Below are 25,068 nucleotides of genomic sequence, written 5' to 3'. Positions count from 1 at the left end.
CCCGTGTCTGTGCAGGGGCATCCATTTTGTGATGCCAGGTCTTTAGAAAGTCCTACCGGGTAAGACAAGTGTGAACATGTCTATCCCTCTAGAAGGGTGGAATGCTATCCCTGCCACCAGAACTGGCAGGGGGCTTGTATTCCAAAGCGTTTGACACCAAACACAACATGTTTCCGTGCAGCCATTCCAAAGTTAGCTTTTACCGCGAGGTTATATTGCACTTAAGAGTATATGATCAGGCTGCACCACAAATAGCATCAGAGGAGGTACTCTGAATACTGCAGAGGGGCTCTGCTCATACAGGTGCACCCTCTCACATAAAAACCAAGCACTCTGCCTTCAGGATTGTTAAGGCCTGCCATAGGAGTGAATTATAGGATTTATATGTGTGTGCAATGGTAATGATATAGGTAGCCTATACCGCTGTAAGGGGTGCCAGCACACCCTTACCCAGGCTGCAGTAGGAGACCTGTGGTGCCATTTTGGAGTGCTTCTCAGGGCTGGCATAATACATGTTTCAGCCCCTGGTAGGCCTTTGTGGTACCTATGCCCTAGTTACGTAGTATACCATATACTAGGGGCTTATAAGGCACTCCAGAATCCAATTAGATATGTACCTAATGTACATGCAAACCATTTTACAGAGGAAGCAGATAGACTGGGGCCCTGAATAGCAGGATCCCAGTCCACCTAAGTCATAAACCAGGAAAACACCAGGCAAAAAGTGGAGGCAACCATATAGTCAGATTCCACCTTCCTACATTACCTTCTAAGGACAGCACAGCAAAAGGCTTAGTGTAAGGTGCTGATTGTCTTCAACACTGGAGTTTTAATGGGAATGCATTGCTGTTTGATAGATTTTGGGGTCTCTAGTTGGCACAGGTAGGTACTTGTGACAAATAGGGACCCTTGCCTATAGTCATGGTAAGGGAGTACACTCCTACAATAACCCCTGCTCACCCCCTTGGTAGCTTGGCATGAGCAGACAGGCTTATCTCAGAGGCAGTGTGTAAAGCATTTGTGACTACATACAGTAATCCAGTGACAACACTACAAATGGACACCACACAGGTTTTATATAAAAAATAAGTATACTTTATATAGATTTACCAAAAGACCATAAACGACAAAAATACACAATACTATTACTTTAAGATGGTAGTTTTTAGCTTAGTTCAGTTCAGTTCTTAAGATGCAACACTTTGCGTCAATGTACCTTACGATGCGTTGCGCTTCCACGACAAGCAATGTCATAGCGATGGAAATGCGGCAAAGTTCTGGTGCAAAGAAATAAAGACGTGAAGATTTTCCAGATGCGGCATGCTTCTACGGGGATGCGAGAAGTTCTCGGTTCAATGCGTGGACTGCAGCGGTGACACCCTTGTTCAGAAGTGCGACAGCAACAGCTTCAGCTGTGACACTCATCTCCCAGTTTGCATGAAGCTTCTGCACAATGCGACAACCACAGCGGCGACAACCTTGTTCAGAAACGCGACTGCAGCAGTTCCGACGGCGGCGCACATCTCTTGGGATGCAAGGCGCTTTCCTCGATGCGGTGCAATGTGACATTTCCAGTGGCGACACCCTTGTTCAGAAGTGCAACGGCATCAACAGCGATGGCGACACGCTTCTTCCTCGTTGAGGAGACCCTTCTCTCGATGCGGTGCAGTGTGACAACTCCAGCGGCGACACCCTTGTTCAGAAGTGTGACGGCAGGCAGCAGCGACGGCGACACGCTTCCTCTTCATTGCGAGACGCTTCTCTCGATGCGGTGCAGTGCGACAACTCCAGCGGTGACACCCTTGTTCAGAAGTGCGATGGCAGCAGCAGCGATGGCGACACGCTTCAGCTTCGTTGAGTCGCGCTTCCAGCTCCTTGCGACACGCAGTCCCTCAGAATGCCCAAAACAGCAGCAGGCACTTCCAAAGAACTCTGGGGAGCTGGGGGTTCAAGTCTGTTGTCCCTGAGACTTCAGCAGGAGGCAAGCTCTGTTCCAAGCCCTTGGAGATCCTTACAAGTTGAAATAGGCACACAAAGTCTCTTCTCCTTCCTTTGGCAGTCAGGCAAACCACTGCAGGCCAATGCCCCAAGCAGCACTTTAGCTTAGGGATAGTCTCTCCTCAGTTTCTTCAGGTTCAGCTCCTCAGTAAAGGTTTCTTCTTGTTCCAAAAGTGATCTAAATTCTTGGGATCAGGCTCCCACTACTTATACCCCAAAATCCTTTGTTCTCTGAGGAGAGCGGGGCCTTTGCCTGGTCCAAACCAGTTCCTGAGCACTCTGTTTACCAGACTTCTCCTTTCCGATCACAGTGTAGGGCAGAAACATCAGACGTCCCACAGGAGGTGTAGCCAGCATTGTGGAAGGCAAGTACAGCTCTGGAGCACTTTTTTGACAGGATTCCTTCTCTTCAATCACTGTGCATGGCAGAGACATCAGCCACTCCCCAGGAGGTGGAGCCAACATTGTGGAAGGCAGGCACAGCCCTATTCAAGGTTCAGGTGTAACCCCTCCCTCCCATCTAGATGCAGATCTCTCTATTCACCACTGGGCTGACTCATCCTGTCTCTTGGAATCCCCCAGCCCTGTCACTCACAGAAACCAGACAAAGGAATACACAACCTAGCAGAGGCAGGCTTGAAAGGTTAGGCAAGAAAATACCTACTTTCTAAAAGTGGTATTTTCAAACACAGAATGTTAAAACCACCTTCACTAAAAGGTGTATTTTATCATTCTGAGTTCAGGCATACTAAATTCGAATTTCTACCATGTTCCCTGAGTCAGTTAAAATTATAAACATGTAATAATCTAACAGCCCATTCTGGCCTATGGAGAACAGTTAGCCTTGCAATAGTGAAAAACGAAAATGGCTGTAATTCACTATTAAGACATGCCACACACATCATGGCATGTCCGACCTTATACTTACAATGCACCCTGCCCTTGGGCCTACCATAGGGGTGTCTGACATGAAGAAAAGGGAAGGTTTAGGGACTGGCAAGTGGGTGCAATTGCTGGAGCAGAGTTTTCTGTTGAAAATCTATTGGGTTTTTTAAAGCTCTGGTTTGTCTATTTGTCGATTAATAAAATATTAATTTTAACTATTAATTATTTGTTTTGTGTAAATGTTTTAACTAACCAATATGTACTAATGAGAGAAAAACGACACGTGGGAATGCTTTTGCGTTGCTAATTAATAAATGTGCATGTTTTATTAATAAATGTTGCTGAGTGCTGTGTATTTTAAAGCACGAAAATGCTTTTTAAATGTCATGTACTAATGCTTTTCTTGTGTTGCAAAGGCTAGATAATTACATACACATAAGGGTATTAGTGGGGTTAACACTGTTTAATCACTATGCTGTGGTAACGTTGTTTTGTCTCTTTTAATTAAGATGGTACATTTTGGTCTGGTGGGAAAATGGCTACCGTTTAAAGCCTGTGTTCGAGTGAATTTTGTGATGAGAAAGCCTTGCTGAACATGGTCGAGAGTCATCTGACCACAGTCTTCGCTTGGTTAAAATTTTCCGTGAGGACAGCAGCGGTTCTGGGCAAGTCTCCAGATACATCCGAGTAGCCTTGGAGGACAAAGGAGCCATAATGAATGAACTCTGAGATCACGATGTTAGTTCCGAGGAAATGTGAATGTGGAGAGATACTTTTTAATTTTTAGTTCCTGTTCTGTCTTTTTATTTTTTGTGATTTTTCCTGAGCGGAGATTTTCCAAATGTAGCGATGCTACATCCTTTCTTGCTCGCTTTGCTCAGCGGTTCAGCGGATATCGAAAACATTTTATGTTGCCTTCTATTGTTTAAATCATTATAAATATTGTTAGCCTAGAGAGGGTTTTTGCCACTTCTTCCCAAACCTGCGTTGGTGAGGATCTATGCTGTGAGGACGGCGACTCGGGAGACTTTACTGAGAGACCTGTCCTGACCCATTCTGACATTTAGCTAGAATAGGTAATTATGAGAATAATGATTTTGCTTTGAATTGATTTCCATTTGAACTAATTTTAGATAAAGAATCATAATTTTAAATACAGTGTTGGTTATTATTTCTTGTCAATTATTGAGTACTCTATTTGATTATTGTTGATTATTATTGGTTAAATCATGACTCAAGACAGTGTCAATTAGGTCTTATCGACCATGTGTGTAGATGTAGGGTGTTTAGAAGGTTTCTTTCCACAGGTTTAGTGCTAATAGAGTAATCTGAGTGTAAGTTAGTGAAATGGGCCCAAGCGTATGATGAGTGTATGTGCGTGTATCTGTGAATTTACTCTATCCGTGGAAGTAGGGAGAATTTGTACACCCCAATCTGCACCAATTTCCTGGTAGCAGAATTTGATGGTTATTGATGATTGTCTTGATCTGATTAGATTGCTTGTACATTGGCTTTTGATTTATTGATTATTGATTGATGTTGGTATATGTACTAATACTATATGTTGAAGTTGTCATGTTGAGTTTTATGTAGTGCTTCTGGAATTTGGGAGCTGGTAGCAGTTCCGTAGTAGGGCAGAGGGAAGTATATGCTGCTCTCGGGAAAGACGGGATTGTTGGTCCTGTATGTATGCAGGAAAAGAAAACGTGTGACAATTGAAGTTGCGCGTCACATTGTCTGTGTTCGGAATTAGTGACATCGTTGTGTGTTACTATTAGAAATATTCTGGTATAAAAGGAGTGTGTATGGTAGCGAAGGTTATCTGTGAAACTTTGGTCTTAAGTCCCAGGGATCCGTAAGGTTCACCGTTAAGGCTTATTGCGGGAGGAGTAATAGGTATTCACTGAGCTTGTTTGAAGGACTGGGCAGAGGTAAGCGCTGCTTGGTTAACGTATGTTATGATTCTGTAGTGGAGCAGATTGTTCGCTGTTCTCGGGAAAAGCAGGATTCTGTGTGTATGTACTACATTTTCTTGTATGAATGTGCGTGAATGCTCATATATTTAGTTAATTGTAATACTCTTTGGAGCAGTCCGAGAGGAAACAGTTAATAAATGCATGTTAGAAGGGCAGAGCAGAGGGATGTGCTACTGTGTCAACGGGATTCTTGTGAAATAGATTTTTCTTTACTATTCTTTGGTTAGCGAAGCAGACAATGGAGATGTTTATATGTTGTAACTAATAGATTTTGTAGAATCTGACACGAAGTCAACTGAAACATTTTGTAAAGGAGGGGTAGACGACTGACAGGAGACAGGAGCGAGAAACTGCAGCGACTGCTGACGTCAAACAGACCGCGCTCTGATTGGATATTAGATCAGAACAGTGCTCGCGCTGAGATTGGTGTGTTGGTGTGAGCCGCGCAGGGATTGGAAAGAGTCACTCTGTACTCTAGTGACGTAGACGCTCCAGGATTGGTGCGTTAGTGCGAGTCGCGCTGTTATTGGATAAAACATCGTAATATTCAGTTGTATTACGGAAGGGATTAGAAAAGTTTGGTAAAAGCTAAAATGTATTACCAAGAAGAGAAAAAGAAAAAATCTTTGTTCAGAAAGATTAAAAATTGGTTCGACAAGGACAAAGATGTTAAAACGAGAGAGGGTGAATTGTTACCTGCATCGAAAACGCCTGCATCCTTCATGGCTGCGAGATATGGGTATCATACCTGTATATGGTTGGAGAATTGGGTTAGGTATACAAAGGAAGATGGTGTTCTAGCATTTCCAGAACATGGTTCATTTAATCTGGCCGTGTTGAAAAATTTGCGGGAAAAGATGTTATGTCTTGACCCAAGACCAAGGCCGACACAGTTTGAGGCTTTAGTGGAATGGGAGGAGGAAGTACATGAGCGAGAAAAGCAGAGGTCTGGGGGAAACTATAGGTATATGTTTGGGAGGAGACATGGTCGTGAAACTCATCATGATCGAATGACGAGATGGCGAGATGCTAGTATGTCAGAGGGATTATACCCTATGAGAACAATTGAAGAGAAGGGTACAGAAAGGGTTCCTGAAGCAGAAGTGAGAAGATATGGAGTTAATGAGTATGAGGATGAAGTCTTGAATGACATGATTTATAAAAGACCACCCCCATATAGACCAGAACCAGAAGAGAGTACACCAGTTGTTTCTCCGATAAGAGATACATTGCGTATCATTGAGACAGAAAATGTGACACCTGAGTTAAGAAGTGGTAATCCTTTCAGGGAAAGAGAGAATAGAAGCGGTGGCGAAAATACGAGAGAATTAGTCAGAACTACATCGGAGTTGACTGAAAAGATCAAAGAGCTGACAAAGAATCTAGACGCTGTTACGGTGCCTGTAACCATAGGTCCGATTATGCCTGTTTTTGATAAGCAGAGGACAGGTGAGAATGGTTTGGTGATTCCATGTGTTGGGAATAGATTGACAAGTTTGGCTGGTCCTTCAGGAGATTCAGGAAAAAGGACAGAAAAATTCAGACATGAGACATATAGTGAAGGATTGGAGATACAGTCTAATTCAGGATTGAATGCTGGTGAAGCTAGTTGTTCAGGGATGCCGATTTTAGAACCGCAGAAGAAAGTGGTTCCAGTGAGAAAATCTACTGAAATAACAGCTGAAGATTTGAATGAATGTATGAAAGTTCTTCAAAAGAGGGATAAAGATTCACAGGCAATTGATGTGGCTAGGTTACGTGTAGAATTAGAAGAGCTTGTTGCAGGGACAGTTCCTACAGAAATTCTAAAAAATCATCATGATGGTGAATTGTTATTTATGTGTAAAAATATCACCTGGAGAACTAAAAATACACATGACAGGTTAAGAGCAATAGCGAATGAGCAAGGAGTTGATATGGATAAAGTGAAAGCTTTGCAGAAGTCTTACAGGATGGATTTCACGGACAAAGACATAGAAAACTTGAATGGTGCTGGTAGAACAGGACAGATTAAAGAGATGATCGCTTTATTGCGAAAATGGGGTGATGTTGAGAAGTGGAAGGATAGGTGGTACAAGAAAAGAGAAGAATCAAGGGATAGGACTTATTCAGCATTTCCTGTGAGAGAAAAAGAGAAAGCATCCACTGTTGTTTATCCTATGAGAGAAATACCTGGAGGAGGATATGTACATGTTCCATGGACCAGACAGGATATTTTATCATTTATGAATGATTTCCCTCGACTGAGAGAAAAGCCCGTCGAGTGGTATAGGCAGGTAGACAGGTTTGTAAAATTGTCAAAAGTGCTGTGGATTGACCTGAATAGTCTGTTTGATATAATTGTTCCAGCAGATTTGTGGGCTGAGTGTAAAATAGTTGTAAGTTGGCCTACTGAGGAATATCCAAGAGATCAGAGAACAGGAGCACCAGATCCAGAGGTAATGAGAAAGTATGAGCAGGTGATCGTATACCTGAAAAATAAAGTACCTCCAAAAGAGACAGACTGGGTTAAAATAGATCGAACACATCAGGAAGCAAAAGAATCAGTTCATGCTTTTTATGAGAGGCTGATACTGGCTTTTAAACAATTCAGTGGGGATGAACACCTGGGTGACAAAGATTTGAGTCACTTTGTATACAGATTTGTATATGGCCTGAGACCTGAGATTAGTGAGAGAATTCGTGAGCATACTGTGGATTGGCAGAGTAAGAAAATAGATGAGATTTTGAGACATGCAAAATATTTCAGTGATGAAATTGAAGCAAAACAGAGAAAGCTGAAAGAGAAAGCAATGTGGGCACAAGTGAAAGTTGTGGAAAGACAGGAAGCACAATTGGTGGAACAGGCGAATAATGCAGGAAATAATCCAGGGAATAGACCTAGATATGCAGGGAAAGGAAAGGGGAATCTTGAGGAAGCCAAAAAAAAGTTCCCGTGTCACAACTGTGGCCAACTGGGACATTGGAGATCTGAGTGTACCAATCCACCATTAGCGAATAATGAGAATAAAAATGTAAATCAACAGGTGCAGAACGAAGGGAATAATCGACAGCAGCAACAATCTTCTGTTGTGAAACAGCAGAGTCTAGAGCCAAAACCGCCCTTGCTGCAGAATAGAGGGTCACAAAAGTATAATCCGGATTCGGGATTCTACAATGATGAGCAGGTAAACAAATCGAGGCGTTCTAACCAGGTACAGCAGTACTTGTTAAAGAATGAAGGGAGTGAGTCTGAAGGTGATTATTGACGGTGCCGAAGAGAGGAGGAAGAGTGCATACTTGGTGCAACTCTAGAAATAGACCAGGCAGGACCATTTGTGGATGGGAAAATAAATGAAGAAGGTGTTACTTTTTTAGTAGACACAGGTGCGACAAGATCAACTGTCAGGTCAACAGAGATTAGAAATCTTCCTCTCTCGGATGAAGCAATCCAAGTAGTTAGTGTAGCCAATACACAAATCAAGACACGTCTTACTGAACCAGTAAGAGTACAAATAGGAAAATTTTCAGACATGCACAGGTTTATTGTCTGTGACACTAGTCCAGTGAATTTGTTAGGTAGGGATCTACTTTGTAAGATGAATTGTACAATTTTTTGTACACCGGATGGAATAGCTTTTGAAACACCAGATGAGGATGTTTTGTACCGAATGACTCTAGAAAATAGAGAGAGTGAGTTAATTGGTGCATATGCTGTGTTTGATCCGGAGGATTTGCCTCAAGAGTTGAGAGACACAGTGAAAAGGACAGTTTGGGATTTTACTGGAGAAGATGTGGGATTGATGAATAATGTAGATCCTGTGAAAATTGCAGTGAAAGAGGGAATTACTTATCCTAACATTCCTCAGTACAAAATGACACCAGAAATAATTGAAGGAATAACTCCTATAATTGAGAAAATGATTCAGCAAGGAGTTTTGAGAGAACTATTGAGTAGTCCGTGTAACTCACCGATAATGGGGCTAAAGAAACCTAATGGGAGGTTCAGGATTGTACAGGATTTGAGAAAAGTTAATCAAATTGTGGTGGCGTGTTGTCCTATTGTGCCAAATCCGTCAGTGATTTTGTATCAGATTCCACATGATGCTGAGTGGTACACAGTGATTGATTTGTGTCATGCTTTCTTCTCAATTCCATTGCATCATGACAGCCAGCCGATTTTTGCATTTAGGTTTGGCCAGCGTATTTTAGAATGGTGTCGTATCCCACAGGGGTATACAGAGAGTCCTTCGATATTCAATCAGTTATTGAAAAAGTCATTAGAGAGTTTGATCATGCCTGAAAACTCAGTGCTAGTACAATATATTGATGACCTACTAGTGGCATCAAAGACACGTGAAGCTTGTGAAGTAGATACCATAGCTTTACTGAATCATCTGGCAGATGGAGGGTTAAAGGTATCTCCAGCTAAATTGCAATTTTGCAAAAAAAGAGGTGCATTATCTTGGACACAATATTGAAAAAGGTCTGAGAAAAGTGACTGATGACAGGATTAAAATTATCAGAGAAATGAAAGCCCCAAAGACCCAGAGAGAAGTGAGAATGTTCTTGGGAATGGTGGGTTATTGTCGTCAGTGGATAATTAATTTCTCTTTGATAGCAAAGCCACTGATTAAGCTGACAAAAAGTGAGATGACAGATCCATTGGAACTAGATGGAGAACAAATGGCAGCAATTGAGGAGCTGAAGAGTAGAATGTGTGAAGCACCTGCTTTGGGTATGCCAGACTATGAGAAAGAGTTTGAATTGTACTGCAGTGAGAGAAATGGATGTGCACTTTCAGTGTTGATCCAGAAGCATGGATTACTGAGAAGGCCTATTGCGTACTTCTCATCGACACTTGACCCTGTAGCTGTGGGTTTACCAGGTTGTCTGAAATCTGTGGCTGCAACATGCAGAAGTCTGGAACAGAGTGAGGGAATTATAATGGGATATCCTGTAAGGGTATTCGTACCTCATAATGTGGCAATTCTTTTGACAAGAAGCAGAACCCAGTACATGTCACATAGTCGGCTGACTAAATATGAGAAAGTCATTCTGGGAGCATCAAATGTGACTCTTGAGAGATGTGTGAATGTGAATCCAGCGACATTGTTGCCGGATGTTGAAAATGTGGGTGTGAAGACAGAAGATGATCACAATTGTTTGGATGTGTTGGATTATTGTACAAAACCGAGACCAGACATAAGGGATCTTCCTTTACTTGAGAGTGATCATGTGCTGTTTGTGGATGGATCATGCCTGAGGAATGATGAGGGTGTGCTGAGTGCAGCATATGCAGTGTGCAAGGTTTCAGAAGTAATGGAAGCATCACCATTGAAAGGAGTGAAATCCGCACAAGTTGCAGAATTGGTGGCATTGACGAAAGCTTGTGAGATTGGGAAAGATCTGAGAGTGACTGTGATGACTGATAGTCAGTATGGATTTGGAGTTGTGCGTGATTTTGGCCAACTTTGGCTACAGAGAGGTTTCTTGACGTCGAGTGGGACTCCAATAAAGAATGCTGAAGTGATTGGGAAATTGCTTGAGGCGATACAGCTGCCTAAAGAATTAGCAGTTGTGAAATGTGCTGCTCATGGACAAGGAGATGATTTTGTGACTGTTGGCAATAGATTTGCTAACGACATTGCACAATATTGCGCGAAGAACAATCACTCAATTAATAGGGAACGAGAAGGTGAAATGTCTTTTTGTTCTGTGATGTTTACTAATGTCCTAGAAACATGGGATGAAGTGAAACAGTTGCAGGATGAGGCAGGAAAGGAAGAAAAGAAAGACTGGATCAAGGCAGGTTGTGCCCCAAGAGAAACAGACCATGTTTGGGTCTATAGGGATGGCAGACCAGTCATGCCTAATTCCATGCTGTCAGCAATGGCAAGGATGTATCATGGCCAGGGACATTTGGGAAGGGATGCGATGATCAGGTCTTTTAAACAGACTTGGTACAATGCAAAGTTCAGGACAATTGCAGAAAGCATCTGTCAAAGGTGTTTGATTTGCCTGCAATTTAACACTGGGAAAAAGACAGTGGTGAGTCTGGGAACAATAGGCAGAGAAGGTGGTCCTTTCACGAGAATGCAGATTGATTTCATTGAAATGCCCCAAGTGAACAGACTGAGGTATGTTCTAGTGGTAGTTTGTTTGTTCTCAAGATGGGTGGAGGCCTATCCGACTAGGAGAAATGATGGAATAACAGTGGCAAAGTTACTGTTAAGAGAGTTGATTCCTAGGTACGGGTTTCCAGTAACAATTGAGTCTGATAGAGGTGGACACTTCTATAATGAGCTCATGAGTTTGATTTGTGAAGCATTGGGCATACAGCAAAAGCTACATTGTGCATACAGGCCAGAGGCTTCTGGTGTTGTTGAGCAGATTAATGGCACAATCAAGAACAGGATTGGTAAGATGTGTTTAGCCACTGGAATGAAATGGCCTGATGTTTTGCCTCTAGTGCTAATGACTATTAGATCTACTCCAGATAGAACTACTGGTTTAAGTCCGCATGAAATCCTAATGGGACGCGCAATGCGACATGCATATGTGCCTGTCAATAAGTTGATGACAATAACTGATGACATGATTTTGGATTACTGTAAAGGTCTGGCTGACGCAGTTCATTCTGTGTTTCACCAGATTTGAGAAGAAGCTACCACACTTGAGAAGAAGCAAGCTCATGATCTGAGTCCAGGAGACTGGGTGAGGATTAAAGTACACAGAAGAAGAAATTGCTTGGTTCCAAGGTGGGGAAGACCAAGACAAGTTATTTTGACTACGACAACTGCAGTGAAGTGTGCTGGTGTGAAAAACTGGGTACATGCAAGTCATACTCTGAGAGTTCCAAACCCAAAGGATGGGACTGGCAAGGAGTATTTTGAAGAGTCAGATTCCAGTGATGATGAAGACCCAGAACCAGTGAGAAAGAATCAAAGTTCAGAAAAAGAAGCAGAAAAGTCTTCAAGAGAACCATTGAGAATCTCAGAAGGGAGATCAGATTCTGTAAGAGAGCCTGAAGTTCCAAAAAGCAGTGGAGGAAAAAGAAAAGAAAAGAGCAGTTCCACAGAAATTACTCCTGAACCAGAAGAGGAGGAGATTGAAGAACCACTTGAGATTATACCTGAAGAAATAGGGTCAGAAGAAGATAGAGAGGGACAGATTGTGGAAGACCCCCGAGGAGGTGTAGGGAACACTTCTGATAAGCTAGGTGAAGGGACAAGTAGACAGCAAGAAGATTGCGTGTCGGAGACTCGAGGAGGGAAAGAAGTAGGGAAGTCTCAAACAGTGGTGAAAAAGACTGTGGAGCGGAAGAAAACTGCTGAAGAAGAAGAGGCATTTGAAACAGAATCGGATGAAAGTGAGAATGAAAAATCAGAAGGTCGAGTTCTGAGGAAAAGAACTTGGATTGGAGAGAGAAATAATACAGAAACAAGACCGAAAAAGGTTGTAAGAGGAGATTTTTGGCCTAACAACAGAGTAAAGAGGCTGAGATATAGACTGATAAGAGCAAATACATCGAAAGCTGAACAAGTGAATGAAGTGTTGAGTCAAAACGAAGTAAAAAGGAAAGAGCAAAAGGAGTCAAGAGAACCTGAGGAGATAAAGAGAATTAGAAGACCCAACCAAAAGTACAGATCACCGGAATGGTCTTATGTGGCACTGTCTGAAGGAGGAGAAGAAGAAGACACAGTGAATCGAGACAATCCGGAGGGGATCTTGAGAAAAGTGGTTGAGGAAAAGGAAGAATCTGTTGGAATCTTAAAAGTTATCCTGACTGACATTGGAGAAGAGTCGGATGCACAGGATGTTGTTGATGATCTGATACAATTTGATGTTGCTGAAGAACAAGGAGTGAAAAGTGATGAATATCCAAATTGAGTGAACTGAAGAGATCACTTGGAGAAAAGTGAAAAGAAGAAAGTCTGAAATCCAGCTGTTTGAAGTAATCCAGAATTAAAGAGTAATACAGTAGTGGAGTAGTAGAGGCTAAGTCAAAAGACAAGGTCAAAGTAGTAAAATGGCTAACATGGAGAATAATCAAAGTAGATGTGCCTTCTTGAAAAGATGGTGTAGAATGTGCTGGTACTGTACTGCATTATTAATGCTACTATGGGGTGTTTTAGCTTTATTAGTTACATTTAGAGTTTCAATAGGTACATTTGAAATACATACTGAGAATGAGACTAATGTAGAGAAAAGTTCGCAAAAAGTAGTTCCAACTAGAATTAGTAAAACTTACATGCATAAAGATAGGTCAATTAATGATTTTTCTAGTAATGTTTTTTCAAAATTGTTATATGAATATGTAAAAACAATGGAAGTGAGGGATTGCTATGTTTGTATGCAATTACCTGCATCCGTTTCAGAGGGTGTTACTTATCACCATTTACCAGCTACGTATGGAATTTCTTGTAGTGTGTTGAGTAGTGTTTTTTATTTGCTAGGGAAAATAGATTATAAGATGTCTAACAAAGATAGTATTTTTGGGCAATTGCCTATGAATGAGAAGCTGAATCCAGCTAAAGAAGCTAACATTTTTGGTGAGATTTTTATTGAGAAAGAAGAATTAACATTAGATTACATTTTTAAGAATAATTTAACTTGTAGTTTGAAAGAAGAGGAGAAAGCTTTCCTAAACATGGTGGAGGAAAGGAGATTGAGCATGCATGAAAAGGCAGGGAAATACAAAGTGAGTGAGACAATTTGGGACATTGAGATGGGAAAAGAATTGAGAAATGGAGCTAGTCCAACTTTAGCTTTAGATGCACCACAGAAGGGTAAGCTATGCATTACAAGAAGGAAATCCCAATATGATACATACTTTGTTGGGACTAGTGAGTGTCATGATACATACTTCATTGCAACAGGATGGGGTTTTAGAGGAGGAGAGGATCCAATTTTTCCAGGAGTGTATTATGTTTGTGGGAACAAGGCTTATTACAAGTTGCCTGACCATTGGTATGGCACGTGTTATGTGGGCCTGGTTTTTCCAAAGATTTTTCATATAGATAGAATAGAAGATGTAGAACATATTAATTTACTAACACGTTTTAAGAGAAAAACTTGGTCTGAAATAGTGGGTGACATTTTTGGAGCTTTAATTCCAGCAGTGGGAATTTCTTTGAATGCATATAAAATTCGGAAACTGTCAACAGTGGTGGATCGCTTATCGACAAATACCGCTGGAGGGTTTGTTTTGGTGAATACGGAATTGATTGCCGTACGTGCCATGTCTATGCAAAATCGACTTGCCCTTGATATTCTATTGGCCAAGGAGGGTGGAGTTTGTGGAATATTGAAAGTTCAACATTGTTGCACTTACATTCCAGATGAAAGCAAAGACCTGAAGGTCTATATCAAAAATATTACTGATTTGCATGAAGAATTAGTACCACTGAAAGCTGAGAGTATTTGGACTAAAATAGCTAATAAAGTAGTTGCTGTTAAGAATTTTATTGCAAAAATAGGTAGTACTATTATAGGTAAGATATTGTTTCCTTTGACTTGTATAATTGTTGCTTTATTGATACGAAGATTGGTGTGTTTGTGTTGTAAAAACAGGGGAGGGAAAAAGAAATTGATTAAAAGAAATATTGAAAGGAGAAATAAAAGAAAAAGAGATCCACAAGAAATAGAATTAGAAGAATTGAGGGAGAGTGTTTATTTGGAGACAAAGAGGGATGATGAAAGGGAGTCTGGTGTCTAGTGTTGTGAAAAAGAAAAAGACATTTCCAGTTTCTCCTAAAAATTGGGACTAAAATTTTACTAATTTTTTTTTTGGGTTGTTTATTTGGTGATAATATCACCAAAGGGGGGATTGCTGGAGCAGAGTTTTCTGTTGAAAATCTATTGGGTTTTTTAAAGCTCTGGTTTGTCTATTTGTCGATTAATAAAATATTAATTTTAACTATTAATTATTTGTTTTGTGTAAATGTTTTAACTAACCAATGTGTACTAATGAGAGAAAAACGACACGTGGAAATGCTTTTGCGTTGCTAATTAATAAATGTGCATGTTTTATTAATAAATGTTGCTGAGTGCTGTGTATTTTAAAGCACGAAAATGCTTTTTAAATGTCATGTACTAATGCTTTTCTTGTGTTGCAAAGGCTAGATAATTACATACACATAAGGGTATTAGTGGGGTTAACACTGTTTAATCACTATGCTGTGGTAACGTTGTTTTGTCTCGTTTAATTAAGATGGTACATTTTGGTCTGGTGGGAAAATGGCTACCGTTTAAAGCCTGTGTTTGAGTGAATTTTGTGATGAGAAGGCCTTGCTGAACATGGTCGAGAGTCATCTGACCACAGTCTTCGCTTGGTTAAAATTTTCCGTGAGGACAGCAGCGGTTCTAGGCAAGTCTCCAGATACATCCGAGTAGCCTTGGAGGACAAAGGAGCCATAATGAATGAACTCTGAGATCACGATGTTAGTTCCGAGGAAATGTGAATGTGGAGTGATACTTTTTAATTTTTAGTTCCTGTTCTGTCTTTTTATTTTTTGTGATTTTTCCTGAGCGGAGATTTTCCAAATGTAGCGATGCTACATCCTTTCTTGCTCGCTTTGCTCAGCGGTTCAGCGGATATCGAAAACATTTTATGTTGCCTTCTATTGTTTAAATCATTATAAATATTGTTAGTCTAGAGAGGGTTTTTGCCACTTTGCCACTTCTTCCCAAACCTGCGTTGGTGAGGATCTATGCTGTGAGGACGGCGACTCGGGAGACTTTACTGAGAGACCTGTCCTGACCCATTCTGACATTTAGCTGGAATAGGTAATTATGAGAATAATGATTTTGCTTTGAATTGATTTCCATTTGAACTAATTTTAGATAAAGAATCATGATTTTAAATACAGTGTTGGTTATTATTTCTTGTCAATTATTGAGTACTCTATTTGATTATTGTTGATTATTATTGGTTAAATCATGACTCAAGACAGTGTCAATTAGGTCTTATCGACCATGTGTGTAGATGTAGGGTGTTTAGAAGGTTTCTTTCCACAGGTTTAGTGCTAATAGAGTAATCTGAGTGTAAGTTAGTGAAATGGGCCCAAGCGTATGATGAGTGTATGTGCGTGTATCTGTGAATTTACTCTATCCGTGGAAGTAGGGAGAATTTGTACACCCCAATCTGCACCACACTTGCCCAGTCAGTATGACAGTACCAGACTGCACACAGGCTCTGCAATGGCAGACCTTAGACACATTTTACAAGGCTGCTTCTGTGGGTGGCACAACCAGTGCTGCAAGCCCACCAGCAGCATTTGGATTTACACGCCCTAGGCTCACTCAGTGCACTGTACTAGGATCTGACAAGTAAACCAAACAGTCAATCACGGAGTCACAAATTAATACATTAATTTACAGTAGGGAGAGCATATGCACTTTAGCACTGATCAGCAGTGGTAAAGTGCCCAGAGTCATAAAACAGCCAACAACAGGTCAGAAAAAATATAGGAGGAAGGCAAAAAGTTCATGGATGACCCTGCAAAAAGGGCCAAGTCCAACACAACCCCCTTCCAGCCAAAACGCAGGGTAGACCAATCACTACCTTGATGGGCTTCCCTGCTTTGGGCGATAGAACATGAACCTGGCCCGCAACTGCAGGGGCAGACTCCAGTTCTATGCCAATCTGAACCTATTGGAATCCCTCTGTCCATGCTCTCAGGGTCCACCAAGCTAATCCATGGGGTATACTTTTCCTCATCTGTGGACATCACCTGTGCAGCACCTAACCTTAGCCTGCTCACAGGTGCGTCCCAACAGACAGACAGCAAGTCACAGTGGCCACTGACAGTAGTCAGTGATGAGACCCAGGCACTATGCCTCTCAGGACTCCCAAACCTCTGTGGCGTCAGAGAGCGGGGGCAGTAGCCCCAGGTGCTTGGCACCCTTTGTCCCTTCTCCCTCCTCTCAGGTCAGGTATGACATCCTGGCACTAACCCACAAGCCCCAGGCCTGTACCCGGCGGCTGGACAGGAGACTGGGGTAGGTTTCCCACACCTGGTCCTCCCCCTCCTTGTTGGGGCTCTGTACCCTCCCACCTGGAGTGGTACCCCCTTCCAGAATTGCCAGGGCTCCTGTGGCAGGCGTCTTTTTAAGATGGAAAAGGGCTAACCAAAGCTGCTTGTGCTCTCAATGCAGCCTAGAATGTGTTGTAATTGAAGATTCCTCCTTAGTAAGAATGAGTCATGTTACCAGTTTCCATAGGTTAACAGGTTATAAGTTTGTTAAAGAGGTTACTGGTTACTTAATAGAATACCCCACCAGGAGCAGCATCCTCTCTGCTCAGTCCTCTCTCTATGTCTCGCCTTCAGTCCATTCACCAACTTTCTATGACATCACAAAACACTGATTGTAGATCCACAACTACACACAAAGGGCATATACTACACATGCTTTCTACTGCACTCTCTTGCAGGACCAGGCACAAGTTATACACATACACTCTACTGTCAGCCAGTCAATCACAGGACTAGGGGCATAAAGCATGCTCTTTCCCTTCTTTGCACAATTCTGTATATTGCACTTTGGCAGGGCCAGGAAAGAAAACTACAAACTCCCCCTTTACTGCACACTCTTGCAGGACTGCAAACAAAGTCATGTGGAAATCCTTTCTCTCTTCTGATTGTTTGCTTAACTGGTCACTGGCATTGCCTAGGCTTAATTTCCTTGTGTGAAGAATCCCCTCTACACAATGAACATTCATTAATCATACAAGATGCCAAAAATGCATTCTTGTGTGGATAACATTGTGTGGTTTACTGTTGGTTCTATCTCAGTTGCTTCTATGTTTATTACTTGCAGCTTCAACATCTCAGAGTGCTGCTAAGGTGCATGTAACATTGTGCCAGTATCCCCCTGCTTCACCTCTATCAACACTGTGCAAGTACTTCTTGGTTCGCCGCTTCCGAAGCTACCAACATGCTATTGATCGGGCCGGGTTCATGCCTACCTGATTATCTCCAAGAACCCACTCAGGTCGCCAGGATCTTTTTATCTGCCAGATAGCGTAGAGGGGATGAACACAATTATCAAAATATATCTACCACAATTAGACTTCATTTGGAAAGGACCACTGACTCCGAATCTAAAATTTATAGGATTTTATTACAATCAAAAACAACTGAACGTACAAACACCTCAATACAAGGTGTAAAAGATAAATGGGCACTAAAACAAAAGCAAGCCTACGCAAGATTCTCATTTGGCTTAGGACAAAAAGAATTACTGATTCCCAAATCATCAAAAAGGCAATGGTCAGACCTACATCTAAATTAGGAATCATTAGTCAAAGGAAGAAAACATCAATCTGTCCCTACACTAACTTTAAATTGAATTCCCTACTTAACATTCCCATCCCAGGTAAGAGAATCAAGAAAAAGGTGTCAGAAGTGAAGACCTCCTAAGAAGTACATTCACTTAGTCAGAGCTCGATCTAAGATGCTCCTTCTAGCTTCCCTTCTAATCCTCATCTGCTCAACCCACGGGGCACTGTCCCTAATACAAAACCCCAAAATCGTAGAACACGCCCTTCGGCACACCTCTTTGGCCAGGTCTTCTCCCAGTAATTTTCCTGCAGTCCACGGTTGGCATCCGACGACGGTTAGGTTGACCTTGGGTCCTAGGCACCTTTCTCGCTAAAAGTAACTTTTGCACATTCCAATGCACTCCCCTGTTGGCTTCTCACAGCATCCCAACTCCTAAAACAAAGACTTATTCTCACTAACGAGCTAAATGTCCTTGCACCTGCAACAGAAACATGGGAACAAAAGAAGAAACATTTCACGTCTTTAAGATTGTACATTTCTCTACAACCCAAAGCCTTTACCAAGGGAATCATGTTCGGCCTACAACGTTAGCTAACATAAGAAAATGAACAGGCCCTCGCTTCTAACGTATATGCAGTTAGACCTTTACAAAATTAAACACACTATTAAATCACACTCTAAGCATTAGTTCATTATTCTCATGCGTAAATAAGCAACCTACACGTATAACTTTAACATGACACGCGTTTAACCTAACACATTGCAATACACAAACCTAATGATCATGTTTTTACTGAATACATTTACAATAACTTGTAACGCTGATCTTCACAAAAGCATTATTTCATTTCTAACCACATCTATGTTAAACGATTCCAGCAAATACATTTCTATGGCGCTTCTAAACATACATCGATTAATATGCGGGCGCTGACTAACGGTGAATATGAAGCACCCCTACAAATTTCGGAATCTCATGGCGCTCTACCACTCTGAATGCAGTTTATTGTTTGTCGCTTGTCGCGCACTAGTCTCTTGTTGACGCATGCGCAGCACAATGAGGATGTTTGCCGACATTCTACGCTGTCAGCATGCACATGGGTGGGCGGAGACAGTGCACACCTGCCTCACAAGTATTTCACACCATGCACAAGAAAGAAAATGTTTGTGCTTCTAACTGACACTGCCGCAACCCACTCAGCGATTTTATTCTTTCCAAAAAGTCTAAATAAATCTGCATTTGGTATGGTTCCTGCTATGAGGCACAGCGGTCTAGTTCAAATCCTTGGCTGCTTGTCAGCGCTCTCCAGCCTATAAGATGTCAGCCCGTATTTAATAGCAGTTTGAACCCATTAAACGTTGGTGTTGGTTAGACGTTCATCCTTGTTCATGTGTGTGCCCCCAGAGCTCAACACGCCACACTCTTAAGGTTTCTGTCTTTGAGTTAGTTGTCTGTGGGGTGTCTGATGGAAAGGACACTGGTGAGGTTCAGAGCATCTCTGTCTCTTCTTAAGTCTTTAATCTCCCTTCTCTTCTTTGTTTCACATGTAGGTTCACTTTCCGTTCCTTAGCAAGTAGGATTCAGGTAGGCAGTTCATATAGGTGATCAGGTATAGGTTTGTTGAAGAGGTTACTGAATAGAACACCTCACCAGGACCGGCATCCTCTCTGCTCAGCCCTCTCTCTATGTCTGGCCTTCAGTCCACTCTGCAAGATTCCATGACGTCACGCACTGACTGAGCAGGGCGGGGCAACAGGGAGCTGTGCACAGAATGCATTACAACCACAGCAGAGTAACCAGAATGCCTGATGTTTCATCTTTCTTGTTTGTGATCGTTGTGCATGTATTTTTTGTGCACGTGGCAGAAAGGGAACACAAGACGTTTATTGGTAAATTGTGGAAGCTAGAAATATAGTCCCGTTGAGATGAGACTGGGACGGGTGTCAGACGATGCTCTCTCGTGTTGTAAATGTGGTTTCCTGTTCAATGTGTTGTTGGGTTGACAGGAAATATAGACCTAAAAAATCATCATGACCAGTATAGCAAATAGTTGCGAAAGTAAGAATATACATACACAAATACACACACACACACATATACATAGTCAAGACCTGCAGATATGTAGTTAAGAAAAGTAAATCGGAATGTTGAGACATGTGCTTCTCTTTACTCTATATCGACATCTTGCGACATGCGAGTGCATTAGTGCCAATATCGGCAACCGTTATCATAGCATACATCAGTACATAATCATAATAAAACACATGACACTGAATGTAAGTGGAGAAATATTGCTGCAGGTTTATTAGCATAATAAATATGCAAACACGGTGGGTTATCTTGCGGGCGATCCCAGGGCAGGCCAGCCCCATGCCGCCTGCCCGTCTGATAAGCCTAGAGTCACCATGGCAACGCCAATTGGTGACCACCAAATGTTGGGAGGGTCCACCCCTCCCATCCGTGGACCTCCAGTCCACATGCTTCACCACGCCCCCCCGTGATGGGTGGGCGGAGCATACATGGCAGCCCCCGGTTGCTCAGACCCACAACCGCCTGTCGGTTAGCGGGGCGCCGTAGGTCTTCCAGTGGACACGCTAAAAGATCCCTGGGTATCCTGGCTTAGCACCACACGGTGCTGCTGCATGCTATACCCCTTGGTATGTGCAGACCCTGGATCGCCCTGTAACTCCTCCTGCAACACAAAAGTGAAAGTTGTTAGAAAAACCTTCCCCCCCCTTCTTGTCCCTCCTGATGCCGGGTAAGCGGATGGGCGGGCAAGGCAAACGAGCGGACAAGAGGGCGAGGAGGGGGCGGGGACCGAATATGTACCCCCCCCTTGGCTCCTCCCCGCCGGAAGCAGCTACCTGACTGGGGTCTCCCTAGGTCAAGCCCAGGGACACGACCTCCCACCCCTGTGCCTTCCTGTGGCACTAAGGCGGCCGCCCTCAAGGGGGCGGGCCGCTGCGCAACCCCCACCCCGGGCAGCCTTACATAGTGCCAATATCGGCAACCGTTATCATAGCATACATCAGTACATAATCATAATAAAACACATGACACTGAATGTAAGTGGAGAAATATTGCTGCAGGTTTATTAGCATAATAAATATGCAAACACGGTGGGTTATCTTACGGGCGATCCCAGGGCAGGCCAGCCCCATGCCGCCTGCCCGTCTGATAAGCCTAGAGTCACCATGGCAACGCCAATTGGTGACCACCAAATGTTGGGAGGGTCCACCCCTCCCATCCGTGGACCTCCAGTCCACATGCTTCACCACGCCCCCCCGTGATGGGTGGGCGGAGCATACATGGCAGCCCCCGGTTGCTCAGACCCACAACCGCCTGTCGGTTAGCGGGGCGCCGTAGGTCTTCCAGTGGACACGCTAAAAGATCCCTGGGTATCCTGGCTTAGCACCACACGGTGCTGCTGCATGCTATACCCCTTGGTATGTGCAGACCCTGGATCGCCCTGTAACTCCTCCACAGCCTTGGGAGTGGCCACCGTCACTACCAGGGCCCCCCACCAAGGTAGACCTATTTCCTTACAACCTGCTGCAGCCAAAGCTTCCCCTAGGCCCAGTAGGACCAGTCTATTCGCAACCCGCAGCTGCCAAGGCTTCACCAAGGTCAAGTAAAATTAAATTCATGCCTAGCGTGGAGAGGAGCACCCCATCACCCTCCAGACACCCTTGTGATTTGGCGTGTAAAAGGCCATGCCTGATGAAGCCAAAGCCTCTTAGCTCAGTGAACTTGCACATGGCGCTATTAACTTTTCTCCTTGACACCTCAATGGCTTCTCCTGAGCGGGCTCCTAGCCAAGGTAGCCTATTACTAACAGCCTGCTGCAGCCAAAGCTTCCCCTAGGTCCAGTAGGAAAAGACCCGTGCCTAAACTAGGGAGGTGCACCCCATCTCCCTCCCGGCACCCTGAGGACTTGGCGTGTATAAGACCATGCCTGATGAAGCCAAGACCTCTTTGCTCTGCGCAACTGCGCATGGCTCCTGGTAGGCCATCATACCTACAGCATACTGATACCGGGCATCTCCCAGGTCCAGTCAAAACAAGTCTACGCCCAACCGGGCCGGCGGCCAGCGTGCACCATCAGGACAGGTTCCCCCAACCTTTCTAAACTCCACCGTGGATTTGACTGAAATGACCTAAACCTAAATAGGCGATGGTCCAAAGTTGCCTGTGCATGGCTAAATAACAATCCCTTTGCCAAGACACTCCTGCCTGGCAGTGCCCAGCCTGCCTTCCTTCCTCTTTCACTCCGTTGGAGTATGCCCATCGTATTCCATCAGTCACCACCAAATGTAAAGCCTTGCCCTCCCAAAGTTCTGCTAGTATACCAGGGAGAGACAGGTCAGAGTGACCACAGAGGAGAACAACGTGTAAAATGCTTCTCTATTTGAATACTGGAAAAGCCAATTGGTCTCCAACAGATTTATAGCTTAAAGTGTTCCCCCGGTGCTTCCCTTAATCATATGGACCATAGGCCCCTGTTGGAAGGCCACTTCCACAACCTGCATAGCTGCCAGCCAGTGCTGTAGGGCGGGCGAAGTTACCCGGTACTGATGCTCGCAAAGGTACCTGTTTCGCCAAACTCAAGGGCGTGCTACCGAATGAGCAACCAGACTCTGCCCTAGTACCCAGAGGTCAAACCCAAGCCCCTCCAAGTTCTGCTGCTTCACCTGCCTGTTAACACGAATCCCAGGGCAGACCACCGGCCTATAACCCATGCTTGGCCATGCCTGAGCTAAAATACCTCTGAACAGCCTGACAACAGGCTAACCACCAGCATTGCGTTCTGAATGTTTCTGACACTGCCAAGAAACACGCGCATAACTAAAGCAACTGGCACCCTGCCATAAAAGTAACAGTTCAGCCTTCTATGAAACAAACGTGCCCTTGTGGCGATCAGAGTAGTGCTCCCTCCAAGCCAGCAGCCCTAACAGGCAACCCGCACCCTCTTGGCACTGGCACACCCCCGCCACAGCTGCCCTCGAGTGCCTGGTCGTGTGAGGCCATAACCTATGTTTCATCACTGCGTCATACCGGGGTATGATGACCCATCTAACTCTACTGCTGAGTGCCCATTGCACCATCGCAAGTATGCCTTTGCCTGCTCAGAGTCTGGCTGTAAAGTTGGAAGACCACCGGTCTATAACCCATGCTTGGCCATGCCTGAGCTAAAACACCTTGAACAGCATGACAACAGGCTAACCACCAGCATTGCGTTCTGAATGTTTCTGGCACTGCCAAGAAAACATGCGCATAACTAAAGCAACTGACACCATGCCATAAAAGTATCCATTCAGCCTCCTATGAGTGCAAAATGTGCTCTTGTGGCGATCCGTATTAGTGTTCCCTCCAAACCAGCCGCCCTAACCAGGCAACTCGCACCCTCTTGGCACTGGCACACTCCCGCCCCAGCTGCCCTAGAGTGCCTGGTCGTTTCCTAGCAGAATGTTGACAAATCTATGTTCTGCAATGGCACTACGTTGCAGCCTGGACCATTCTGCCAGCTTCCGAAAGACCTTTGTCCTGCTGCCTGGCCTAAGCAATCTTGCCCTGTTCTAGAAGCGCCCGCTTCAGCCCTACAGCTAACAATTCACCAGTAACCCCAAACTGGCCCTGATGCGAAACAAACCATGCCAAGGCACACAGGTGTGTGTAATAACTAATCGCAGGTCTAACAGCGTCAACAGGCATCCTCAGCTAACAATAAGCATGAAGGAGTAAGGGTTTCCAGTGGGAATGAGATGACAGTAAATACAGCGGGAGGAGCGGCCAATGACCTGCCCAAAGACTCTTCGAAATCCTCCTACCGAATGATGTGGGAGCCCGCCACCAACCTCTGTCCAAGCCTGCCAACCCCACAAGTATTTGGACCCCTATTGCACCAAGGATTGGAGGGGCGGGGGAGGGGCAGTCCAGTCTGAGGAAGTGTGTGATGGAGGACCTGCGCCCTAGAGTACCTATAGTTGGGTTCCACGAGTACCTGATGTGTTAATACTAATAGCGTGGTAGCAACTCAATCAGCACAGGGCAGATGTCCAACTGTCTTACAACCGTGTGAGACACACAGGGAGATAACGGAAGGCTAACCCCAGTCCGACACAGAACAAACCCACCATGTGACTGTGCTCAAAGAAAACTCCATCCCACATCAAACTGAACCAGTGCTGTGCCTGAAAATTACAACCGATATTAGAACCGATGCTACCTCCCTGCTTGCGGAAGCATAACAGAGGGGCCTAAGAACCAAATCACCAGCCGTTCGCTACACGCCTGGTATTACCCCTAGCAGCACTTCTCAAGCAGTAACCATTCTGTATTATACAGCGGCGCGCCGACCCCCCACAGCCATCGCCCAGAGGGGTTAGGGACCAACGCTTGCCACTGCATGATTATGTTACCCCAAGTGCGTAGAGCCTCGTTTAAACATGAGCAGCTGCAAAAGTATTCCTAGCTGAAACTAAGTGACAACAGAGGGACTCGGACCAATGTATTCAGAAGCTGAAGATGTAACGCCTATCGAACATACCTCCTCACCTTTGCACAAGAGGAGAGCGGCGCAACCTCGCTGCCCGCCCCACATCTCTGCATGTTCGACCCCCAGTCCTAGTCGCCCGGTGATGGCATGTGCTGACATAATATCTGTTTGCTCCAGGCCCTCTGCTACGCCCTGGAGGATGTGGCTGTGAGGGACAATAATGCAGCTGGGTCGAGTAAAACCGCACCAAGCAAAGGCAAACTATGTGGCACAATACAGCCATCTTGTAATGGTATACTTCATTCTTTTCACATTTATTAAACTTGGAACACTTTCTGGGTACAGGTTGCACTTCATTAGTACCAGCCTAATACCTAAATACCGCCATAAGCTGAAGAAAGGTGACCAGTGCAGCTTTGCAGGGCTTTCCACTGCTTGGCAGCA

At 43.9% G+C, this 25,068-nt stretch overlaps 1 protein-coding gene across 1 annotated transcript in view; it reads right to left on the bottom strand.

The window, feature by feature from the left end:
- LOC146863626 (extracellular calcium-sensing receptor-like) overlaps positions 1 to 24,737 on the bottom strand; it is an 87,862-nt gene extending 63,125 nt beyond the window's left edge. Inside the window, exon 1 of the mRNA XM_085636643.1 lies at positions 24,684 to 24,737. Coding sequence (XP_085492769.1) covers positions 24,684 to 24,737 — 54 coding nt within the window. The remainder of the gene's footprint in view (positions 1 to 24,683) is intronic.
- Positions 24,738 to 25,068: the final 331 nt, after the last annotated feature.

This window comes from Triturus cristatus, chromosome 2_1, assembly GCF_964204655.1.
Source record: "Triturus cristatus chromosome 2_1, aTriCri1.1, whole genome shotgun sequence".
In the NCBI taxonomy this organism is placed as follows: Eukaryota; Metazoa; Chordata; class Amphibia; order Caudata; family Salamandridae; genus Triturus; species Triturus cristatus.
Note: the sequence above shows the minus strand (reverse complement) of the source record. Positions and strands in the feature narration are given on the sequence as shown.